The 26,617-nt window shown below is 39.8% G+C and overlaps 1 protein-coding gene across 1 annotated transcript in view; it reads right to left on the reverse strand.

The window, feature by feature from the left end:
• Positions 1 to 26,617, reverse strand: part of DOK5 (docking protein 5) — a 206,916-nt gene that overhangs the window by 100,953 nt on the left and 79,346 nt on the right. Inside the window, exon 2 of the mRNA XM_049869053.1 lies at positions 18,107 to 18,214. Within this exon, the coding sequence (XP_049725010.1) occupies positions 18,107 to 18,214 (108 nt within the window). The remainder of the gene's footprint in view (positions 1 to 18,106; positions 18,215 to 26,617) is intronic.

Below are 26,617 nucleotides of genomic sequence, written 5' to 3' on the forward strand. Positions count from 1 at the left end.
CTTAGGGTTCTCAGTGGGTGAGGTGTTGTATATCTTCAGGTAGCTGATCAGAGAAGGCAACCATGTCATTGTGAACAGACATCATACTCAGTCTCTCCATGGGCATCTCAGCCAGGGCAGCCAGGCAGCTGTTTTCACAACCGGAAGTTCTAACAGTACCTATTTAAAAGGTGAAGAAAGCCATGCGCAGATGGACATTGGGAAATATTTGGGTTACACTCTAGAGCCTGTTGAGAAGAAATTTTGGCTACTCTTTGCTTTTCAAGCCTTTTGGTGGCACTTGCATGCCACACCTAGCAGGGCCGTCAACATGCCCCATACTTCCCAGTATCTTTCCTTCAACAGAGACACACAGCAGATGGTGAACGTAGTCGGGCTTGCCTTTCCTGGATCAATGCAGGAAATGACAGAAGGCAACGTTGTCGGTGGTGTGCTTTTTGGCACCTGCGTGTGATTGTGTTGGATGGCAGAGGCTGAAAATCAGTCTGAACAAACTTTGATTCACTTTTCTCAAAATCTATCCCACCCACAACTTCTCTGACCACATTCTATGAGATCTACTAAAACATGTGACTCCCTTTCCATAGCTGGGAGGGAAAAAGCAGCATGTTGAAGTTTTCCCCTATGTCCTGCTGATGTAGTTAGTGGATTTGGGGGAGGGTGGGAATTTTCAGAGTGATTCTATATCCCTCTCTGCAAAAACAGCCCTACTGTGATGTGACAGGTCATCTCACTACAGAGCCAACTCTACTGAAATAAAGTCAAGCATCCAATGTTTTATTGTCCTTATTTTGAAAGTCCACCTATGATATTCATGTGGTCTTGTTAGAGCTACCACGCAGCACACTCCCTGTTCAGGGACTTTGCACTGGCTCTTCCTTTGCCTGGAAACACTCTTCCTATAGCTGTTTCCATGGCTCACTCCTACCCCACCGTCAGGATTTTACTCAAATAATATCTTCTCAATGACACCATGCCCAACTACACTATCTGCAGCATTTTCATTCCATACTTTATCCTGATCTAATTTTCTCCTTAGCATTTATCAGTCACCAATACACTATGGGTTTTTACTGAATATATTTTCTTTTTTTTTTTAATTGTATTTATTTTGTTGTTGAGAATACACACAGCAAAACATACACCAATTCAACAATTTCTACCCGTACAATTCAGTGACATTGATTACATTCTTCAAATTGTGCAACCATTCTAATCCTCCTTTTTGGGGTTGTTGATCCCCCATTAGCATAAACGCACTGCCCCCTAAATTTCCTCTTTAGTCTTTGGAGTTGTTATTGTCAATTTGACCCCATGGAAGTAGTTCTTAAAAGAGCATAATATTCAAGGCAGACATTCTTAACTAGTTAAGCTAAACAATTGTTTGGTTTTAAGAAGGCTTCAGGGGATATTGTTGGTTTGAAGTTTAAAGATTATCTCAGGGCAATGGTTTCAGGGGTTCATCCAGCCTCCAAGGCTCCAGAAAGTCTGGAATCCTTGAGAATTTGAAATTCTGTTCTTCACTTTCCTCATTTTGATCAGGATTCATCTATAGAATCTTCAATCAAAATGTTCAGTAATGGTAGCCTGGTACCATCCAGTTCTTCTGGTCTCATGGTAAAGGAGGCAGTAATCCATGGAGGGAATTAGCCGCTCATTCCATTTCTTCCTCTATTCCTAACTTTCCATTTTCGTCTGTTGCTCCAGGCAAATAGAGAGCAATCGTGCCTTGGTTGGCAGCTAATAACCCCTTTAGTGCTTCTGTTCTATCTCCTAGTTTGTTGCATGGTGGTGTTGTTAGGTGCCTTCAAGTTGGTTCTGGCTCATAGCAACCCTATGTACAACAGCAAGAAATACTGCCCAGTCCTGTGCCATCCTCACAATCATTGTTACATTTGAGCCCATTATTGCAGCCGCTATGTCAATCCATCTTGTTGAGGGTCTTTCTCTTTTTCTCTGACCCTCTACTTTACCGAGCATGATATCCTTCTCCAGGAACTGATCCTTCCTGATAACATGTTCAAAGTGTGTGAGACATAGTCCCTCTATCCTTGCTTCTAAGGAGCTTTCTCTTTGTGCTTCTTCTAAGACAGATTTGTTTGTTCTTACGGCAGTCCATGGTACATTCAGTATTCTCTAACACCACAATTCAAAGTGTTAATTCTTCTTTGGTCCTCCTTATTCATCATCCAGCTTTCACATGCACATGAGGCGATTGAGAACACCACAGTTTGGGTCAGGCACACCTTAGTCTTCAAGGTGACATCTTTGCTTTTTAACACTTTAAAGAAGTCTTTTGCAGCACATTTGCCCAATGCAATTCATCATTTGATTTCCTGACTGCTGCTTACATGGGTGTTGATTATAGATCCAAGTAAAATGAAATCCTTGACGTCAGTCTTTTCTCTGTTTATCATGATGTTGCTTATTGGTCCAGTTGTGAGGATTTTTGTTTTCTTTATGTTGAGGTGTAATCCGTATGTAGTTACTGAATGTATTTTCCTTCTGTCTGTGTCCTCCCTGTTAGAGCAGGGGCTGAGGGGCTGCTTTGCTTATCACTGTATCTCCAGTGCTAAGGACTATGCCTCACCCAGTATGTTGGAGCTGTTGTTGGGTGCCATCGAGGTGATTTGGACTCATAGGAACCCCATGTGACAAAGTAGAACTGCCTCATAGGGTTTTCTCGGCTATAATCTTTATGGGACCAGATCGCAAGGTCTTTCTCCTGTGGAGTCACAGGGTGGGTTCAAACTGCCAATCTTTTAGTTAGCAGCCAAGCACTTAACCATTGTTCCACCAGGGCTCCTTAACCACTGTGCCACACAGAGTAGACCCTCAATAAAACACCCGTTGCCATCAAGTCGACGGCACAGAGTTTCCAAGCAGCAGTTGGTGGATTCAAACTGCCGACCTTTTGGTTAGCAGCCATAGCTCTTAATCACTATGTCCCCAAGACTCCTAGACCCTCAATTGCATGTGTTAATTAAACACACTATCTTCTGAGGTGGACATGGACATTGTCTGCATCTTAAAGACAAGAAGATGGAGGCACAGTGATGGTCATCAACATGCCCAAAGTGACACAGTTCAAGACCAGATCTGACCCCAGGAAGGCTGACTCCGGAGAATGCTAATTAGCCCAACTTCACACCAGTGCAACAGAACCACACAAAGGGAAAGATTTAGCAATCTGATCCACAAGGTTCATGAAATCTCCAGATCTACAAAAGGGGCTGTCTCCTTGGGTGCTGCAAATGGTAAACATGCTGGGCTCCTAACTGAAAGGTTGGAGGTTCAAATCCACCCAGAGGCACCTTGGAAGAAAGTCCTGGTGATCTGCTTCTGCAAAATCAGCCACGGAAAATCCTGTAGAGCACAGTTCCACTCTGACACACATGGGGTCACCACGAACCAGAATCGGCTCAACAGCAGCCGGTTTGCCTTGCCTGCGGGTCACACAACAAACACTGTGACTGAGCAGTAGCGGCAACAACAACGCCAGTGGCAAACATTTATTCGGTTCTTAATTCTGTGCTAGGTTTCGGGTCCTAAACATTTCCTATGTTGTTGTTGTTAGGTGCCGTGGAGCCAGTTTCGACTCATAGCAACCCCATGTGACAGAATAAAACTGCCCCATAGGGTTTTCTAGGCTGTACACTTTCTCCTGGGGAGCTGCTGGGTAGGTTCTAAGTCACCAACCTTCCAGTTAACAGCCGAGTGGCTAACCGTTGTGCTACCAGGGTTCCTTTTAAGCATTTCTTACAGGTTTTGTTATTTAACTTTCTCACAACATTCCTAACTAGCTGACACTATTATATTCCCATTTAACACATAAGGATGTCAAGCCCTAAAGGAGTTAACTAATTCACAAGACTAATAAGAGGCCTAAATGAGTTAACTAGTTCACACAACTAACAAGTAGTGGAACTGGGATTCAGGCACAGGTAGTTGGAGTCTTCTTAACCATCTCACCAAATGCCACCAAATAAATACACAGGGAAGGCTCAGAGAAGCCATCATTCTTGAAGCTGGCCTTGTCATCCTTAAGGTGGGTCTTGAAGGATGTGCAAGAGTTTATGAGGCAAGGTAAGCAAAAACGAATTTCCAGGCAAAAGAAACTACATGTGCAAAGTCACGAACCTGTAGCATTTGGTTAGATAGAAACATGGGGTACCAGTGCTGAGGAGGGCAGCAACGGGAAGCGGACAAGGTGTGGGGCTGGAGCAGTCGGACCAGGGTTAGTGCTCAAGGACATCCCATGCCACCATCAGGAGCTTCGTGTTAATCATGGAGTCTGAAGAGCATACATTAAAAGGCTTCCAGCAAACAAACAGAATAGTCATACCTATCCATTAGAAAGATTATTCTGTAGGCCAGTGACTCAACACGGGGGACATTTTGCTCCCAAGAGAGATTTGTGAATGTTTGGGGACATTTTTGGTTATCAAAACTGGGAAGGTGCTACCGACTTGTAGAGGGGAGGCCAGGGATGGTGCTAAACATCTTACAATGCACAGGACACCTCCCCTGCTGCCCCCAGCAAAGAATTAACTGGTCCAAAATGTCGACAAATGCTGAGGCTGAGACACTCTGCTGTAGTAAAAGACTATGAACAAGGCTGATGCAATGTGCAATTACAAGGAGCGCCATTCAAGTGAAATCTATGAGAAGGGTGCCCCCTGGAGTTGAGCAGTACACAGCCTGCTGGCTATGCATGGAGGCCTTAGCCAGGAAAGGATGGGAGCAGGACCTGAGGAGGTCACATGAGATCAGGAGAGCCTTGCAGATAACCAGGAAATAAGTGATTAAGACTTCAGTTTAGGATGGAGCAGGGGAGAACCAAGAGGCAGGGAGAGATTTCAGGGGAAGACTTAATTACTATGCAGTTCCTGGTTTCTAATTTTCTGAGTATCTGATACACAAAGTACTATGGCTCCATCAAAGGAAAGAAATAACTCGATGCCCTCCTAAATTCCTGATAAATCTTTAAGTATGCCGTCCAATTAGGAATTCCCAAAAATGGACTGCCAAATTAATTTAGCTGCTTAAAGCCATACTCCAGATGTCTTATCCATCATAAACAATAGTATTCATTGAAATAAATGCTGCACAGCCAGCAATTAAGCAAGTGGTCATACTTTAAAAGTTTAATTTGCTACCAATACAGTTTTGCATTAACAACTTGGAAACCAATTACAAATTACACAATTCAATTTTCCAAATGGATTGTTTTGTAACTGGACAAAGAAACTGTTGGAATTTCTTCTGGTGTTTCAAGGGAAGATTAATACAATAGGATTTAAAAAAAAAAACAAAAACACATTCCCTTGAGGAACTGGAATATTCCCGTCAGAATTATGCAATTAGTAGGGACTGTGTGAGAATATTAAGTATGTTTCTGGTGAGCTGCAAAGTCAAAAGCCATTTAGGAAAACAAGGACTTGGTTTCCAATTTTTCTCCTGCTTTTGCTTATGATAATTTACAGATGACGATTTATTTATGTTGACCGAGTGAAAATGAGCTGGCTACCTAAAAGACAACTCTCTGCCTTGCTTTTGCAGGCTGTATTCTATTTATTTTTCCCTTTGTGGGACTGAATGAATTAAGTGAGCAACTCGCTTTGTATATGCAAATTGCAAAGCTCTGCAGAAGCTTCAGATAACTTCATTCTTTAAAAAAAAAAAAAAAATTAAAACCATCAAAAAAGGAAAGGCATAAACCTCTTCGACTTCTGTAGGTTGTCTTTGAAAACAAAAGTAATATGAAAGCAATTCATTTCTAGGTCCACAGTGTTTTCTCAAGCACTAGTGAAGTAACCAACGACATCATCATCATCATTATTGTTGCTATTATTAAAAAAAAAAAAAAAAAAAAAACCTGTTGCCATCCAGTTTATTCCAACTCATTGCAATCCTATAGGACAGAGTAGAACAACTGCCCCATGGAGTTTCCAAGGAGCGCCTGGTGGATTTGAACTGCCGACCTTTTGGTTAGCAACCACTATGCCACCAGGGTTTCCACATCATTATTACCTGTTGAAATTTTCAGAGTACAAATTTTCCAAAAGACTTGGTATAATGTGTTCCAAAACTTTTAGCTTTTTCATATTGCCTTTCCTAAAAAAGCACCACTAGTTTAAAGACGGAAACCCTAGTACAATGTCTTTAAGCCGGAAACCAAACCAATCCCGTTGCCATCGAGTCAATTCGGACTCATAGTGACCCTATAGGACAGAGCAGAACTGCCCCATAGAGTTCCACAGCAGTGGGTTTGGTTTGGTTTTGGGTTTTAGCTTATAGACATTGCACCAGTAAGCTGGGAGAGCAGACAAGGAGAAATATGCAGAGTTCAAGTCAAGGAAAGGAAAGCCTAGTGGCGTAGTGGCTTAATGCTATCCCCACTTACCAAAGGGTAGGCAGTTGGAATCTGCCAGGCACTCCTTGTAAGCTCTGTGGGGCAGTTCTACTCTGTTCTATAGGATTGCAATGAGTCAGAATTGACTGGACAACAATGGGAGTCAAGGAAAATGAGCACAAGGCATTTTTGTCCGCAAGCCTCCCCTACAGAACCTCAAACAGGAGTTTAAGCAAATACTTAAAAAAAAAAAAAAAAAAATCTTTTATGAAAGAAGCAGTCTAGACAGTTATATCCCATTCTTGCCAAAAATATCTACATGCCCTTGGTCACCTAAAATAAACTGGGCTAGCACCAGTCTGAGTTATAAATTTGGACCATCTCTCTGAAGAATGGATCTTTATTTGTACCTGTGAAATAACTGAAATAGCCCATTCATTGTGTCTTCCCTTAAAATAAGCCACAAAAACAAAAGAGGGGGAGGGGCACTTCAACTGAAAATGTTACCTCAGAAATTTCTAGAAGAACTGGAATCTGGGGAGAGGGGTACTTTCATAAGCTGTCAGTGGGTTTCGTAATTTTGCATAACCTTTCCGGGGACAATTTGGCAGTCGCTATAAACATTTTTTAAAGTTGCAGGATTTTACCTGGCAATCTCACTTCTGAGGCTCTTCTATCTACAAATATTATCATGAGCACACAAAGACAGATGCACAAATCTTTCCACTGTAATAGACGTTGAATAACCAAAAAACTGGAGACCTTTTCATCCCTGAATTCAGGAATGGTTACGAGCAGCTTATGGTGTATTGACATTAAAGAATACTCTCGCTCTTGTCAGTTGCTGCCAAGTCACTTCTGACTCATGGTGATCCCGTGTGTACAAAGTAGATTTGTGCTCCCTAGGGCTTTTAAGACTGTGACATTTCAGAAGCAGCATGCCAGACCTGTCTTCTGAGGTGCCTCAGGGTGAGTTCGAACTGCCAACCTTTCAGCTAGTAGTCAAGTGCTTAACCATTTGTACCACCCAGGGACTCCAAAGAACACTCTAGAGTTGTTACATTAATGAGGCACAGCCATTAATTATTGATTTAGAATTACAGGAAAAACGATGAAAAGGGGACTAGTATAATTAGCATAACCATATAATTTATCTTCTAAACCAGAATACTTTTAGCATGAAAGAATTTGCTACTAGAAATTATGCAAGCACCACAGCAACTTGGGGAAGTCAGGATTTAGTTGTTGTTAAGTGCCGTCAACCCCATGTGGCAGAATAGAATTGCCCCATAGGGTTCTCTTGGCTGTAAACTTTACAGAAGCAGATTGCTAGGTCTTTTTTCCAAGGAGCCGCTGGTTGGGTTTGAAATCACCAACCTTTTGGTTAGCAGCTGAGTACTTAATCATGGCTTCTTTTTTACAATATGTAATAAATTAATCCATTTTTGCTCTATAATGTAATCTGTATATGTATGAGAATATGTTTGTATTTGTACAGGCACGAAAAAGAGTGAAAAACACACATCAAAGTCTTAGTACTTTTTCTGAAGAGTGGAACTAGGGGCCAAGGTCAAAGTGGTTTTATTTTATTTTTTTTCATTTTACTCCATACACTTCATGTGTGTTTAAATTTGTTACAAGGGACATGCGTGATTTTTATAGTTTGAAGAATAAGAAGAAATTTGAAAAAATAAAGTAAGTGGATTTCCATCCTTTGTCAACACAACTGCTTGTGGAATGACTCACTCAGCTAACAACGTCCTCTGTTTTCTCCCAGACCCCAAAAGCATCTGACTTATTTTTCACCTGCTTAAGAAAACCACTCTTTACTTTTGGCATCATTTACAGAGAGCTTTCATATGTACTTGGATTACATTCAAATATTCACACATATACAAATGTGAAGCCACATAGGTTGACTCCTAGTGATACATGCTATTAAGAAATTCATGTAAGACGTAAGTATAAGGAGAAAAAACCACCTAAAATCAATGAACTTTGCAGGTAGTTTGTTTTTGTTTTGTTCTTGTTTTGCAATGTGTATGTGATTATGTCTCGAAAAATATAAGTCAAACACAACTAATAGGCCAATGGCATAATAAACAGATTAAATGTTCATAAACCCTCAAAAAGCCTGAGCCTTTTTCCAAAATACAAGAACAACTAATTGTTTCAGATGATTAGTCAAATAATGGTGTGGCAGGAGAGAAAAAAAAATTTAAACCAGGTGATTCCTTTACCAAATTACAGGCCTAAAATGACTGGTTTACACAAGTTAATTCAAACAGGCTTTAAATGTAGTCAAAGGAAATAAAATACTCAACTATGAACTTAAAAAAACATGTACAGGGCACATAGGCTGAAGGTTACAAAATGATGATAAAAAACAAATCAAAGAAGATGGAAATAAATGAAAAGGCATACTATATTCATGGATTGGAAGGCTCCACACAGAAATGGTGACCATTTCTCTCATATTGATCTATAAGCTTAATATAATTCCTGTAAAAATTCCAACAAGTTTATCTGTAGATGTAGACAAATTTATTCTAAAATCTATGTGGAGAGGCACAGGTACTATTCGTGAAAAAGAAGTATAAAGTAGAAGCAATCAAGCTACCCAAAATAAAGTAATCAAGGGAGTATGACTTTGGTGGAGGGATAGACAAATAGACCAATGAAACAGAATAAAGAAGCAAATAGACTCATAAAAATATGCCCAAATGATTTTTGACAAAAAAGTACAAAAGCAATTCAATGGAGGAAAGATAATATTTTCAACAAACAGTGCTAAAGCAATTGGACATCCTCAGGCAGAAATGAAAAATAAATAAAGAGGGAGAGAGAAAATAATGGAAGAAACTCCACCTAAGTTTCACACTTTATTCAAAAATTGACTCAAAATGGATTTCAGACTTATACGTAAAACATAAAACTGTAAAATCTTTAGAAAGGAAATAACAGAAATAAACCCACAGAAATAAAAAATGAGGTAACACATTTGTCAACACAGCTACTTAAGGAGTGAGTCATTCAGCTAACAGTATCCTGTGATTTTTCCCACACCCCGAAAGCATCTGACTAATTTTTTACCAACTTGAGATAAACCACCATTTTCTTTTGGCATCACATACAGACAGCTTACTTATACGGCTTGTCATTTTCTTCAGGATCTGTTGTTGCTGTTCTGTGCCATCGAGTTGATTCCTACTCTTCAGGATTTAGGGCTAGGCAAAGAGTTCTTAACACCAAAAGCACAATCCATGAAAAGAAGAAAATGGATAAATTGGGTCTCATCAAAAAGAAAACTTTTTTTTCACAGTCCCTGTTGAAAGGAAGAAAGACAAGCTACCGACTGAAAGAAAATATTTACAAAACTACGTTTCTGACAAAGATTAGTATCATGAGACTCGTATGTCATTACTCAACAGTTTTTAAAAAAGAAAAAAACAAGTAACAAACTAATCAGAAAATAGGCAAAAGGCATGAAGAAATATTTCATCGAAGAGGATATATGGATGGCAAATGAGAGCATGAAAAACTGTTTAACATCATTAGTCATTAGAAAAATGCAAATTAAAACCACAATGAGTTACCACTATCAGAACGGCTAAAGTAAAAATAGCATCAAAAAAATGCTGACAAGGACACAGAGAAACTGGATCACTCTTACATTGCTGATGAGATTGGAAGATGATTCAGCCACTCTAGGAGACAGTTTGGTAGTTTCTTATAAAACTAAACATGCAATTCCCATATCAACTGCACTTTTGGGAATTTATCCAGAGAAATGAAAACTTATGATCCTACACAAACATGTATATGAATATTTTTTCATAGATGCTTTATTTATAATAACCCAAAACTAGGTGTTCCTCAGTGGGTGAATAGTTAGGTAAAGTGTGATATAGCCATACAATGGAATACTATTCACCAATAAAGAGGAATAGGCTATTAATACATGCAACAACTTGGATGAAACTCAAGGGAATTATATTGAGTAAAAAAAGGCCGATTCCAAAGGGTTACAAACTATATGATTCCATTCATATAACGTTCTTGAAATGACGAAATTATAGAAATAGAGAACTGAATAGAGCTTGCCTGCGGGTGGGAGGCAGGTTAGAAGATACCGTTATAAAAGAATAACACAAGGGATCCTGTAGTGATGAAATCAGTACATATCTTAATTTCAGTGTTGCATACAGAAAACTGTACAGGTGATAAATCCATGTAGAACTAATACACACACACAAACACACGAATACAAGTAAAACTGGGGAAATCTGAACAAGATCTGTGGATTGTATCACTGTCAATGTCCTGATGGTGATATTTTACTATAGTTTTGCAAGACGTTACCATTGGGGAGTGTAAACGGTTAAAGTGCTCAGCTGCTAACCAAAAGGTTGAAGGTTTAAGTGCACTCAGAGGTTCCTCGGAAAGAAAGTCTTGGTCATCTACTTCCAAAAATCAGTCTTGAGAAAACCCCATGGAGCACAGGTCTTTTCTGACACACAGGGTCACCATGAGTTGTAATCAATTTGACGGCAGCTTTTTTTGTTTACTGGTTATCTTTATGGGAAACTGGGTGAAGGACATACAGTATTTCTCTGTGGCATTTCTTACAACTAAATATAAATCTGTTGTTGTTAGATGCCATCGAGTCAGCTTCGAGCACAACAGAGTGAAACACTGCCCAGTCCTGCGCTGCGCTCATAATCCATATCCTTAGAGCCCATAGTTGCAGTCACTGTGTCAATCCATCTCGTTGAGATCTTCGTCTTTTTTGCTGATCCTTTATTTTACCAAGCATGACGCCCTTCTCCAAGGACTGAATCTACAATTATCTTAAAATAAGGTTTAATTTAAGAGAAGGCTAAATAAAAATGTGTTTTTTTGGAATGTCTCTATGTGACTATGAGTATGTGCAGAAGAGTGGAGGACAGATTGATCTTTCTTTTCCTTCTCCATCTTCCATTCTTGCTTCAATCACAGCAGCCCCCCTTTTTATCTGTTGAAATGTCAGGCTGTCTGAATAAGGTATCATATGAAGTCAAGAATCTACTCCAGGAAGGCAGTGTACCATAGTGGTTAGAAACTTGGACCAGAATGCCTGGGTTCAAACTCTAACTCTGCAACTGTACAATCTCGGGCATGCTACTCAACTTCACTCATCATGAGTCACCTCACCTGTAACATGGAGATAATAATAGTACCTCCCTCCTAGAAAAGTTGCAGGGATTGAGTTAACATACCTCAGAACTTTGTTCAAGGATGGAGACACAGCAAGCTCTCTATATCAACTATTATGAACAAAAGGAAAATTATTTGTTTAAACAGTACACAAGATTAAAAAAAAAAAAAAAAAGTAGTTTCCTGGCCCAGTTGGTTTTGAAAATACTGGTTCAAAGTTATTCGGGACTTCTCAGAGCCTGTGATAAATTATTGTGATCATGAATTTCAGTGATGGGAATGTAATGTGCTGCCCTTTCGAAACTTCTTTGATCACAGCCTGGTACTCTTCTGCTACATTTTCTGATATACATTATGGGAAACACTCTCCTAAAGGGTTTGTTGGAATCTTCCTTTTTGGTCCAAACCAAACCCATTGCCATCAGGTTGATTCCAACTCACAGCAACCCTATAGGACAGAGTAGAACTGCCTCCACAGGGTTTCCAAGGCTGCAATCTTTATGGAAGCAGAATGTCACATCTTTCTCCCACGGAGAGGCTAGTGAGTTTGAACCACTGACCTTTTGGATGGCAGCCGAGCACTTAACCACTGTGCCCAAGGCTCCTCCTTTTGAACCAAGGTGAACAGAATTCAGCAGACTTGGCAGTGCGTGATGAGGGAGAAGCTGAGATGGAAGGTTCTTTTAGACAGGAGTTAAGCAACTTACCAGAGACCTATGGGTGGCAAAGCCAGGATTAGAACCCAGGTGTCCCAAATCCAGGTCTCAAACGCTTCTCTACCTCACCGTTTGCCTTGGTCTCAAAAGCAAAAAATGGTCTTTCTTTGACTTTGATTTCTTCTTAATCATTATTTATCTCAAAAAAGCAAAACTGCACAGAAACCCTGAATTGCTTCTGTTTAGTGCAGGTAACATTGATTTCCTGAATGAAAACAGTGAACTTGCATTTAACAAGGAAGTCAGGCACTAGATTTAAAGTCACTGGAGTTTTAATACTGCTGCAGTTACGGCTCATCAAATTCAGTCGTCTCTGACAGCTGAGTGTGCCATGAGGAGCACTCCCCGGAACAGGTGAATTACAAATGAAAAACGAATGGTTCTATATGTGCATGATTCATACATGTATTTTCCATTTTTTGCATGAGAGCAAATTTAACTCCATGCTCAGTGAGGAAGGTACCAAAGATTTAAAATTCTACGATCAATTTCTTATGCTAAAACCTCTACGATGAGTCCAATATGCAAAACCGACATTTTTTTCTTAATAATATCTTTTAAAATGGAGTAAAAGAAGCCCTGTGCTCTCCTAAAGGATATAGATTTTCTACGCGAGAGATGTAGCTACAGAAGCCACCTCATCTCTGTGTTGCTCAGAGAGCATAATTTAGGACCCCTCATTTCTTTTGGAAATTGCTTTATTTATTTTTTTTTAATAATTTTTATTGTGCTTTAAGTGAAAGTTTACAAATCAAGTCAGTCTCTCACACAAAAACCCATACATAACTTCCTACATACTCCCAATTACTTTCCCCCCATGAGATAGACCGCTCCCTCCTGTTGGAAATTGCTTTATTCATATTAGAAAAAAACTCCGAAATCTGGTCACGGTGTACTACTTAGAACTCAATGTTTTATTATCAAGATTCATAAATTACACAGCATTTAGATTAAAAAAAAAAAAGTACATCTCAGAGTTACTCCGGCTTTTCATATGCCCTCAAGAGGTTAATCCTAAATGAATCAGATCTAAGAGAGTAAGGAGGGTGAACTGGCTACAGGAACTCATCAAGGGCTTGGAGGCATCACATAGATAATTCTTCCATTCTCACGCTTTGAACTTTGGTGAATGATTATTGGAGATAAAAGAGAATGTGGCTCACCACGTCCTCCAAAGATTTACATATTGGATTCAAAAGCCAGCAGGTAAAAACCTGAAACAGGGCAACTTGGTCCTCCCTGCCCCCTTCCCTTGCCTCACATTCTCGGGGGAGGGGGCTTTTCTCTCCACTTGGGTTTTAAACCTTGGAGAGTCTCCCTGAAGCCTCTGGGTCCTGGCTTTTTCCACCCCATTTCCCCCACATCAAATTCTTCTTCCTGCTTTCAGCTGTCTCAAGTGCAGCTTTCCCCTGCTTAGCTGAATAAAAGTATGACACTTAGACACCTGGATGATTCCATTTTCTCTATGAATAATCATCATTTCTTTTCAATCAATATTTTTAAAATTGCCTCTTATGTGCCAGGTACTGGTAACTAGTAGTGAGCCAAGCACGCACACACACATACACACACGCACTCCCTGTCCTTGTGGGCTTTATTTTATGATGGCGGTCAGGAGAAACAATAAGAAACAAGTAAATAAATATGTAGCCATAGTGCAAAGAAGAAAAATAAGGGGAGATGTGGGAGGAGGCATGTTGGAGGATTTGATTTTAAATAAGTCAGGGGGCCTCGCCGAAACAAAAAAACCAAACCCATTGCCAACAAGTTGATTCTGACTCATTGAGACCCTATAGGACAGGGTAGAAAAGCCTCACAGAGTTTTCAAGCAGTGGCTGGTGGATTCGAACTGCCGACCTTTTGGTTAGCAGACATAGCTCTTAACTATTGGGCCACCGGGGCTCCAGGGGACTCACAGACAAGAGGAATTTGAGCAAGGACCTGAACAAAGCAAAGGAGTGAGCCATGTGGATATCTAGGGGGAGAGCATTCCAGGAAGGGGAAAGAGCAAGTGCAAAGTAGGAATGTGCTTGGCATATTCTGGGAAAAGCAAGGAGCCCAGGGCACCCGGAGCAGAGTAAAATCAGGCTGGGAGGAGCTGAGAGATGAGGGTAAACAGGCAACAGGGAGTCAAATCCTGTGATCTTACAGGCCATGATAAGGAATTCAGCTGAGGGTTTTGGGCAGAAGGGTGTCACAATGCAATTTATGCTGGATGTAAGTGTTTTGGATAGACTCTAGGCAGCCAAGCATCAGAAGGCCCAATGGGTTGGACCACAGTGGGAGGAGTAAAGGTCATCAGAAGTGTTCAGAGTCTCCATAAAATCTGAACATAGAGCCAAGATCATTTGCTGATGGACTGAGTTTAGGGAGTTTTATAAACTATAGCTACGTAGTGAAGAGGTCTTGAAGCACTTACTGACAAAGATCAAAGACCACAGCTTTTAGGATGGATTACACCTCAACATAAAGAAAACAAAAATCCTCACAACTGGACCAATAAGCAACATCATGGTAAATGGAGAAAATATTGAAGCTGTCAACAATTTCATTTTACTTGAATCCACAATCAACGCCCACGGAAGCAGCAGTTAGGAAATCAAATGATGTATTGCATTAGACAAGTCTGCTGCAAAGGACCTCTTTAAAGTGTTAAAAAGCAAAAATGTCACCTTCAGGACTAAGATGTGCCTGACCCATGCCATGGTATTTTCAATCATCTCATATGCATGTGAAAGTTGGACAATATTGAATAAAGAGGACCAGAGAAGAATCGACGCCTTTGAATTATGGTGTTAGCAAGGAATACTGAATATGCCACGGACTGCTAGAAGAATAAACAAATTTGTCTTGGAAGAAGTACAGCCAGAATGCTCCTTAGAAGCAAGGATGGTGAGGCTTCGTCTTAGGTACTTTGAACGTGTTATCAAATGGGACCAGCCCCTGGAGGAGGATATTATACTTGGTAAGGTAGAGGGTCAGTGAAAAAGAGGAAGACTTGCAATGAGATGGATTGATGCAGTGGGTGCAATGGTGGACTCAAACATAACAACAATTGCAAGGATGGCTCAGGACCAGGCAGTGTTTCGTTCTGCTGTGTGTGGGGTTGTTATGAGTCAGAATCAACTCAATGACACCTAACAACAACAAGCTATGTATTCATTGCTTGTCCTCTTCTCTTGTATAGTTCTGTCTGCAGTGCACAGCACATATCTTTATTTTTCTACATTCAGAAAGGTATAGGGAACTGTGAAGACCCAGATATTTCTGGATGTAGTTGGAACTCTACCAAAACAAGATCAGTGGCCCTACACACAATAGAAGGAGAGTCTGATGGTGAATTGCAAAGTTATAGACTGGCCACAGTCCTCAAAAGAAGAGCTGAGAAGTAGCCATAAATTCTAACCTCCTGGGGGATGAGTCTTTGGATGATCTTGTTAATTATAATGAGAAATCAACGAAGCATGATGAAGAGAATATCAGCTGAGGTAGGAAATCTGGTCACCAGGATTTGATGGACCCACGAGGGGGAGGGGAGGAATTAGTGCTGCAGAAGGAAGGTATGGAAGGCAGCAGCTCTGTCTTTGTCCTACAGAAACCAAACACCCCTTTGGGCATTTGGGGCTCCCTTTTAAGGCAAGGGCCTTAAACAGAGTTGAAACAAAGCAAGACATTTACATAACGCATTGTTGCCACCTTATTATTAGGTAAGATACTGGGTACAGGGCGGTAACTGGAACATAATAGGTATGGGCACAAATGACTGGATGCTGGTAGTTTGGTGAGTCATAGAAATGGAGAGTGGCTCAAGGTTATCTGCCAGGTTCAAAGTTATGCCCTTAGGGGCTTCATGGATCACTGTTCCTAAGTAACCGGTTTGCACTTCAACACTCCTTCCTGAAGATGAAAAAGACATGTTATTTCAATAGTGGAAATATCTGGCATTTGGGACATAGGTGGTAGATGAACTCTGGACTGATGAAGAGCTACAGCAGGCTGTCCTGTGGAGAGAAGGAAGGCTGGGTGTGGCGCTGACCTGGGAAGGTGGGGAAATGAAGCATATGCAAGATGCTACTTTTTTACCCTTTGACAAGTCATTAGGAAAATCCAATCGCTAGAAAAGGACACATGTTTGGCAAAGTGGAGGGCCAGTGAAAACAAGGGAAACCCTTAATGACATGGGTTGACACCATAGCCATAACAATGTACTCTAATATACCAACCATCATGAAGATGGTGCAGGACTGGGCAATGCTTCCTTCTGCTGTACATAAGGTCACCATGAGCTCTCTCCTCAGAGCATAGCATACTCTTTCTCTCTCTAAACTGAGGAAAAAAGATTACAGCTTCCTCCATTGCTTTTTCATCATTATATAAACCAACGTGTCAATACACACCCCTAAAAGATGTTGTAAAGTCACCACTTTTGGGGAGTTTGTGCAAAAAAAAAAAAGACATTTTTCACTTCTCCCACCTAGCTAAGTTTTTTTGCTAATGGATCTACTGGTTTCACACAAAATTTTAAAGGTAAATAGGCCCAGCCCTGATGCATTCTCACTAAATGAGCGTCAAGAACCCTCAAGATGAGAACCCCCCCAAAAAAGGTCTTTTGCAAAAATAAACATAGTTCCTACATACACAAAATAGTAGAATTTTCTCAATATGGAAATAACCAGCCTAGGGGAGAAAGGCAGCATCCCTGGTGGTGCAGTGATTAAGTGCTCTGCAGAGAAAGATGTAAAGATAACAACAGCCTTGGAAACCCTATGGGGTAGTTCAACTTCGTTCTGTAGGGTCCCTACGAGTTGGAATCAACTCGACGGCAACACTTTTTTTGGTTTTGAGGGGGAAAAGGAATGTTAACCTTGTACTTTTACATATTTTCTTGAAAACAGAAGGTACATAGGATGCCCATTAATAAGGACCCTGAAAAGCATTTGCCACGTAGTGGGAATGACTACTTAATTTGTAAATCCAAATGGTAAGTTTATCTCTAATTTACCTCAGTTTTTTACTTCAGAATGACTTGTTTTAACACAGTAAGTATTTTTCTGATGAAATCTCGCTACCACTAAGAAGACCAACCCTGACTTAAATTTAGTCATCTAACTCGAGTGTCCCTGGAGAAGGGCATCATGCTTGGTACAGGGTCAGTGAAAAAGAGAAAGACCCTCAATGAGGCGGATTGACACAGTGGCTGCAACAATGGGCTCAAGCATAGCAATGATTGTGGGGATGGCACAGGACTGGGCAGTGTTTTGTTCTGCTGTAAATAGGGTCGCTATGAGTTGGAACCGATTCAACGGCCACTAACAACAACACTTGAGTAAATAAATTAATGGATACTGGAGAGAACTTTCACTTCCTCCTCCAGTGATCCCCTTCCCAACTTCTTCCTCCCCTTTCATCCCGTAAGCATTGAGTGATGTCTATTATGCATCAGGCACTGTGCTAGACACAAATAAGACCCAATCCTTGCCTTGAGGGGCTTCAATGTTGGAAGTAGGGTCTACTCCGTAAACAGAAAATTTATGATAAAATTTCTATCCTAAATTCTACACTAGACATTTGAACAACAACCAAAGCAACAACAAATGGTAGCAAAGCAGAAGAGTGACTTGAGTAAATTAGTTTAACCATTTAACAAACAAGTATAACTTTAGGGATGTTTTGTCCTTGGAAGCAGTTCCATTTGTGCCTTTTACTAAATAATCTAGACAAGTTTTCAGTCTCACTGAACTCAAGTCATCTGCTTGTAAATAAACATATGCTCGAGTTGAAATTTGGAAGATGGGATACGGTCCAGGATTCCTGAAAAACTGCAACAATGGAGTCTTACCTTATGATAACACCTAAAATATGCAGCACGTTCATCGGAAAATTTCTCCAGTCTTTTTGGGCCTTTGCTTGAAGCCTTTTTGAATACTAACCAGCATCGCTGATAAATCTGGAAGGAAACACAAAGACTGAGCTTGGCATCTCCATTGACTCAGATATTACCAATGTTTGCATGGAAATGTTTTCTTGCTGCTATTTCACCTGTAAAATAGTCACAAACCATAAATGTGACACACTGCTTTGGGAAAATATACTTTAAAAACAACTTTTTTTTCCACAATGGGAGTATTACATAGTTCATATAATTACCGAAAGCAAGAGGAAAATAAGTATTTGAAAGCAAATTTGTTCATGCTTTGACAACAATATCACTAAGTATATTTCAGAAAAAAAAAAAAAAAAAAGTCCCAGAGATAAAAGTCCCAAACCAGCACTAATTATACAGGCATTAATGGTGAGGGCTCTGATTCCAAATGCAATTAAATCTGAAAGTCAGGGACTCAATATATGTTAAAGACCTCATTGTCAGTCCTTGAAAGGGCCAGCCCCTGTGTATCATGAGACATTCCCCATAACTGATGGTCAAGAGTTGGACCAAACACTAGACTAGCTAGTAACTGGCTGATTAACACCAACCAGATTCTCGCTTAAGAAATTCAACTCAGAGACTTAAAGATTATAGCCAGACAGAGTGTAGTCTGAGTGAAAGGTCAGTAGGTTATAAACTGACGGTGGTGGCCATTTTGATTGGGCTGTAGAATAGGTAAGAAGTGGAAGCTGGGAGAGACAATGAAATATGTCTATTGTGAGCAGAGGAGACAACTTAGTTCTTTATCACTTTTCAGTCCCTCACTCCAAGATCCAGCCCTTTCTCTGGTTTCTTCGAATTCATCTGTAACCTTAAGAACCCACCACCATCAACATCACTACAGCTTTTAATTGAGCTCACTTGAATGTCTTGTGTTCTAATAATCAAAACTACCCTGATTGGGATGACCAATGTAAATGAAATTTGCAATATAAGCTAAATGTACACAAGAATATTAATAACACCAAGGAGGGAAAATGCAAAGAGCTTAGGACCATACCAAAAAAAAAAAAAAAAGTTCTCCAAATGCAAAATAAAATGAGACCCTCTATTTATTTTACCTAAAAATCAATAAGGGTTTAAATTAATGATAATATTCACCAATGGCAAAGATCTGAGTGGTATGCTCAGACGCTACTGGTGACCTTTCTAAAGGTCCTCTGAAAAGAAATACATAGAATAAGGAAAAAGCCCAAAATGCAGGCAACAATGAAAGAGAAATTCCATATTCAAATACAGACAGGCGGTATCATTTAGTCATAATTACCCTTGATCCCGAAATCACTTTTGAAGTACTAAATATGGGGTTTTGTATGCTCAGCCCATAAATAAATCTTATGTATAATAAAGTTTAAGAACCTTTGAGCTGATATGAAGAACTAAAGCCTACATAAAAATGTCTGGTGATACATACCATCCTCAATTTAAAACATGTCTTACATCTCTATTAGTTATCGGCAGATGGGTGAAGAATTCAGATTTGTTATTTTGTATCTGCAAGGTTTATTCTGCTCCATTTTACTTTTCTGGCTCCATAATTTGAACATATATTAATTACCTACCTCATTTGGGGTGGTGAGAATAACATGAGATTCACCTGCTCTAAAATTTACCTCTGAATACAGAAAGTCAGATATGTGTCTGCTCCCACTGAGAGTGTCATGAAATTTTCACAGTATTATTTATAATAATGAAAATTAGAACCCAGTAAGTCTTCAACAATTAAGGAGAAGCAAAGTAAATTATAATACTTTTTTATTTTATATATAGTAACTATGGGGTACATGGAGCCCCAGTGGCACTGTGGTTAAGAGCTTGGCTGCTAACCATTTCGAATCCACCAAATGGTCCTTGGAAATCTAATGGGGTAGTTCTACTCTGTCCTATTATAGGGTCACTATGAGTCAGAATCAACTCGAGGGCAATGGGTTTGGTTTTTATAGTATATATAAATATAGTAAATACGTAGTTCATATATATAGTAAATACGCTGAGTGCTTAACCACTGTGCCACCAGGGCTCCTTAGTATACATAATAAACCTTCCCCCCCCCCAAAAAAAAACCAAACCGTTGCCGTTGAGCCGATTCCAATTCATAGCAATCCCTTAGGACAGAGTAGAACTGCCCCACAGAGTTTCCAAGGATTGCCTGGTGGATTTGAACTGCTGACCTTTTGGATAGCAGCTGTAGCACTTAACCACTACACCACCAGGGTTTCCAGTATATATAATAGATGTTGTAAATTATAGTACATCCAAGATACAGCATACATGTTATTCACTTATAGGATAATATAGGTAGTTCATTTGAAACAAGTTTCAGGAGAAATATCTAGTGACATGAGAAACTGTTCATAATATGTTACGTTGGGGGGGGAACAGAATAAAATACTTATGGCATGATCATTATTATATTATAAACACATACAAGAAGACAATGGAAATATATCAACATGGTAACTGTTCTCCCTGGGTTGTGGGAATAAGGTTTTTGTTTTGTTTTTTAATAAGAGTTAATACTGTAAATGAAATGAAAGAGAATTCTATAATTTTCTTAAATACCCAGAAATACTAGTATAATTAAAACCGATTCTATTGGCTTTCTTCTTGCAGAGTTATTGAATCCACCAAGGGGAATAAAAACATGGAGACCAAGGTGGAAAGGCAATGGTGGAAGGACAGCCTTTTCAACAAATGGGACTGAAGCTATTGGACATCCAGAGACACAAATAAGTAAACAACCTTGACCTAAACTGTACACTTCATATAAAAATTAATTCAACATGCACTATAATGTAAAACATAAAACTATTAGACTTTCAGGAGGAACAAAAAGGAGAATATCTTCAGGACTGGACAAAGAGTTCTTCAACAGCACCAAAGCACAATCCAGAAAAGGAAAAATTGAGCCTTAGGAAATTTACAAACATTTGCTCTGTGAAAGACTGTTAAGAGGATGAAAAGACAAGCTACAAACTGGAAGAAAAGATTTACGAACCAAATGCCTGACAAAGGACTAGTATCTAGAATATATTTTGTAAAAACTCTCAAAATTCAACAGTAGAAGGCCAAACAATGCAATTAGAAAATAGGTAAAAGACATGAAGAGGCATTTCACCGAAGAGAATATACAGCTGGCAAATAAGAACATGAAAAAAAAAAATAAGCACATGAAAAGAAGTTCAACATCCATACTCTTTAAACCAAACCCATTGCCTTCGTGCCGATTCTGACTCATGGGAACCCCATATGTTAGTGCAGGACTGCTCCATAGGATTTTCTTGGCTGTAATTCTTTATGGAAGCAGATTGCCAGGCCTTTCTTCTGTGGCCCTGCTGAGTGAGTTCGAACTGCCAACCTTTAGGTTAGTAGTCTAGCACAACCCATTTGCACCACTCAGAGACCTTTTTGGTGCCATTAGGAAAATACGAATTTAAACCACAATGAGATATCACTATATACCTATCAGATTGGCTGAAATAAAAAATAATAACACCAAATACTGATGAAGATGCAGAGATACTGGATACATCACTTTGTGGGAATATAAAATGGTTCGGTCACTCTGGAACAAAATTTGCCAGTTTCTTAAAAAACTAAATATTGCAACTACTATATGGTCAGCAAAGGAGCCCTCATGATGCAATGGTTAAGCGCTTGGCTGCTAGCCAAAAGGTTGGCAGTTCAAACCCACCAGCTGCTCCACAGAAGAAATAGCTGGCCATCTGCTCCCGTAAAGATTACAGACTAGAGAACCCCATGGGGCAGTTCTGCTCTGTCACGTGGAGTCTCTATGAGTCGAAAATCAACTCAACAGCACCAAACAACAACACAAGATCAGCAACTGCTCTCTTAGGAATTTAGCTCAGAGAAATGAAAACCTAACGTTCACACAAAAATCTGTACATGAATGTTCACAGTAATTCTATTCATAATAGCCCAAAACAGTCAACAACCTCAATGTCCATCAACAGGTAAATGGTTAAGCTGTGGTAAATCCAGACTATGAAATAATACTTAGCAATAAAGAGGACCAAATTACTGATATCAGCAACAACCTGAATGGATCTCCAGAGAATTATGCTGAATGGAAAAAGCTAAACCCCAAAAGGTACATACCACATGATTCCATTCATATAACATCCTTGAAATGACAAAATAAATAGGAAATGTATTAGTAGTTGACAGGGCTTAGGGATGGGGGCGTGGCCATAAAAGTGTTACATGAGGACTTCCTGTGGTGGAATTCTTGTATATCTTGAATGCATAAAAGCCAATATTCTAGTTAGGATATTATACCACAGTTTTGGAAGATGTTAATCAAACCAGTTGCCATCAAGTCAACTCCAGCTCATGGCAACCCCATGTGTGTTGGAGTAGAATTCTGCTCCACAGGGTTTGCAATGGCTGGTTTTATTGGAAGTAGATAGCCAGGCCTTTCTTCTGAGGTACCTCTAGGTGGACTAGAACCTCTAATTTTACAGTTAGCAGCCAAGTGTGTTAACCATTTGCACTACTCAGGGACTCCGGGAAAATGATTCCTCTGGGGAAAACTAGGTTAAGGCTACACAGGACCTTTCTGTAATATTTCTTAGGACCAAAAGTGAATTTACAGTGATCTCAAAATAAAAGGAAAGATATAAAGATGTAAAGATATTTAACCAAGATTTTATGAATTGCAGCCTAATCTCATGATAGTCATCTACATTCTTCTCCAGTCCTGCTTTTTTTTTTTTCCATCAGACTACGGTCTAATTAACCACTAGACTAAGCCCCGTTTAAAAAGCATTTTAAAATACAAGAACCATTGGTAAGAGTTCAAGCACAAAATCCTTTTCAAGGTGGAGATTCAGCCATGAAAATGAGCATTCTCAATACCATGGTTGGCAGATGGAAGTCCTACCAGAATCTCGCTTATGTCTGAGAAAGACGTGAGAAAATCAGCTTACTTAAAATTATACTGCTACCAGCGAACTGTAATTAGGGGGAAACAGTCGGCACTCTGTTCAAATAAAGGCTGCTGGAAAGTGGGTTTCTCACTGCCATTCTTTTGTCAGCAACCCCTTGCTTTTGTAGATGCCCCTAAGAATGTGTTCAGAAATTGACCATGCTAAAGATACATTAGAAATATATGCTCACTATGGGGAAAAATTATTTTTAATGGGAAAGATATTTTAAATTCCCTAATTGTGCCTCTACTTTCAGACCCAACCTTCAATGATATAATTGCTATCATTTTTTTTTTTCTTTAATTTGGTTACTTTTCTTCACAATTGACCTAACATCCGCCTGGTTTATGTCCAGTGGCTGTTGAATGAAAGCTAAAGATTTCTGAGCAAGTCTTATTATTTCTATCTTTGACCTGTCTGCATAAAGTTTATGGGATTTTTGCTTTCCTTTTGATTTTATTAAGTAGCAAGGGCAGGTGTGCAATAGTCTATGCAAATAACTGAGAAAATATTGTGTCATAAATACACACACAACACCGCTTGCAACAATTGGTTGGCAAGCCACCATGGAACAGAATAAAACATATTGGCTCATCAGGAGAAAAGGAAAATCCAAACTTGGTTCATGAAAAGGCAGTTTAGAGTTTAGGATGTCCAACCACAATGTACAAACACGCAGCACAAGGTAGACTGTATAAAAGCTGAGGGTCATGTGTACAATTTAGACCATCTCTTTGTTTCGTCTCACATCAGACACCAGGGATTCTGAGTGCAGACCAGCATCACCGGAAATCATTCTTAAATATGCAGATTCCTAGGGATTATCCAGGGCCCACTGAGTCAGAAGCTCTTGGGGTCGGGCCAGGCAAATTTGTTCTTTAACACAGCCCCTGGCTGTTTTATTCGTATTTGGCAATCCCAGGCCGTAAATATTCAAAAAGTACTTCCAGACGACGACACAGTACTTCTCACTTGAGACTGCCGACAAGGAGATCTCCAACAAGTGGTCCATGGTGAGGGCCTCTGGGATGGAATGGCACCCAACAGGAGGGTGCAAAATGCCATCTTGAGTTTTAGAGACACCCTGAAGGTGAAATTTAAATCTGCTGACGTAAACTCCTAGTTTAAACTGCTGGCACATTCTTCGGTCCTAAGGAATCTAGAAGGGATACTGAACACACAAGTGATTCAAAAACTCTCCTAAGTATCTCATTATTGTTTAGAGGAAAATGAAACAGGAAGACTCATTAACACAGTAAATGTTGAGACTTGTTGGATTAACACCGACATTGTGCCGAAGTATGATAATCCGAGAATAATCCCAGTCACTTGGAACTAATTCATTCGACTACCTCTTTCATATTGTATATGTCTACTTAGCCTATATAGTACAATTTGGCTAGCATTTTTCTTTAAATTGACTTTCTTTTAACTTAAAGATTTTTTTATCTTAAAGGATGCCCTAGCCTCCTAGTGCTGCTGTAACAGAAATAGGACAACTGGGTGGCTTTAAAGAACAGAAACTTATTTTCTCAGTTCGGGAGGCTAGAAGTCCAAATCAGAATCTTGGCCAGCATAGATACCTTCCTGGGTGTTCCTTCCTTCCTAGGTTTGTAGATGATTCTCATGGTCTCTGTCTCCCGCCATGTGTGCTTGCCTCAGTGTTTCTTCTGCCCTTTTTATAACTCAGACGTGATAAGGTTTAGAGCACACCCTACGCTGATATGGCCTTCATTAACATAACAACGAAACATTATTCCAAATGAGATTACATCCACCGTATGTTGTTGTGGTGTGCCCTGGAGTCGACTCATAGCAGCCATATGGGACAGGTAGAACTGCTTCATAGGGTTTCCAAGGCTGTTATCTTTACAGGAGCAGATAGCCAGGTCTTTTCTCCCCAGGAGCAGCTGGTTGGCTAGAACCTCCAACCTCTCAGTTAGCAGCCCAGTGCTTAACCATCACGCCACCAGGGCTTCACAGGTGTAGAGGTCAGGATTCCAACACGTATTTTGGGAGGAAACAATTCAATCCATAACAAAGGGAAATCTTCTTCCTTCTGCATCATAAAAGCATTGAGCTGGATGATCTCTGTCTGAGACCATGTCAGATACACCTTTCCAATTCTGTGAATGATTCCGTAATTATGGAATTTCACAAGTTGCTAAATGAAGAGTACGAAAGAAGTTCTTTCAATCGTAATCCGTAAACTGCTGCCAACTTCACTGGGCAAAATAATGAGCTGCTTGAGCAGCATGTACTCTAAGGGGAAAACAATCTCTTTAATGAGTAAACAGCACGATTCTGTGCCTACCATTTGCATATACCTTTCAGAAGGAAAGAAATACCAATTTGGAGAAGGTCGCACAGTAGGTAGCAGGGTACATTTTAAATTCACTGCAGAGAAAAATACCAGCAAAACTTAGGTAATTAATCATAAAATAAAATGTGAATAAAGAGGATTTAAATTGCTTAAGAAGCATACACAGGTAATAAATTAGCTGTGTCAATACTCTGCCCAACCTTTCCAGAGGCTGAAGTATGCCTGCCCTTTGACCCAGAAATGCTACTTCTAGCAACTTCCCCCAGGAAATAATCAAGGGAACACACAAACGTATGGGAATAGCATTTCTCCAGCTAAACACTGGAAACCCTCTAAGTGTTCCAGAAGGCTGGCTTAATTAATCATGGCATATCGTACACTGCGATGTATCATCATTCGAAATGGTGCTATAGAGTATGACTTAGACATAGAAAATGTTATTAGTATACTAAGTATACAAAGTAGGTTATCCCTACTTTTTAATCTGTTTCTCCTTCAGTATACGTATATCCTCATTCAGGAAATAGTGTGTAGTTGCTAGGGCAAGAAGACGGTGCGCTATGTTTTACTCTTTCTCCTTCTCTCTCACACACACACACACAAACACACGCACACGTAGGGAAAAATTTGTGCTTCAATAGAAAACTATGCATTCTCTATCACATACCATTACAGAGTTACCTGCTTCTAATTCTGTGGTAACTATTCTACAACTTTGTAAATTGTAGGTAACTGATAGCAACCCAAAATAATTCTTGTCTATGACCTGACCTGTTGCGTCCAGTCCATTCTGACTCATAGCGAGCATACAGGACAAAGCAGAATTGCCCCATGCGGTTTCCAAGGTGGTAAATCTTTACTGGGGCTGACTGCCACATCTTTCTGCTACAGAACTGCTGGTGGGTTCAAACTGCGACCTCTTGGTTAGCAACTACTTAACCACTGAGCCAAGAGGGCTCCTTCTACAGATGCCCAAATTATGTCTTGCTTAACAGAGGTTCAACTGACTTCCTGCCTCCGCTCTAAATAAAGCTAGTTTTATGTTCTTTTGCACATTCATTTCACTATTCCTGATCTACATATGTGTCAGCAGTTTGGATTCTCCATAGAGATAGTTATTATAACTGCCTGGATCCCTCATTTGATTAATGA

This window comes from Elephas maximus, chromosome 25, assembly GCF_024166365.1.
Source record: "Elephas maximus indicus isolate mEleMax1 chromosome 25, mEleMax1 primary haplotype, whole genome shotgun sequence".
In the NCBI taxonomy this organism is placed as follows: Eukaryota; Metazoa; Chordata; class Mammalia; order Proboscidea; family Elephantidae; genus Elephas; species Elephas maximus.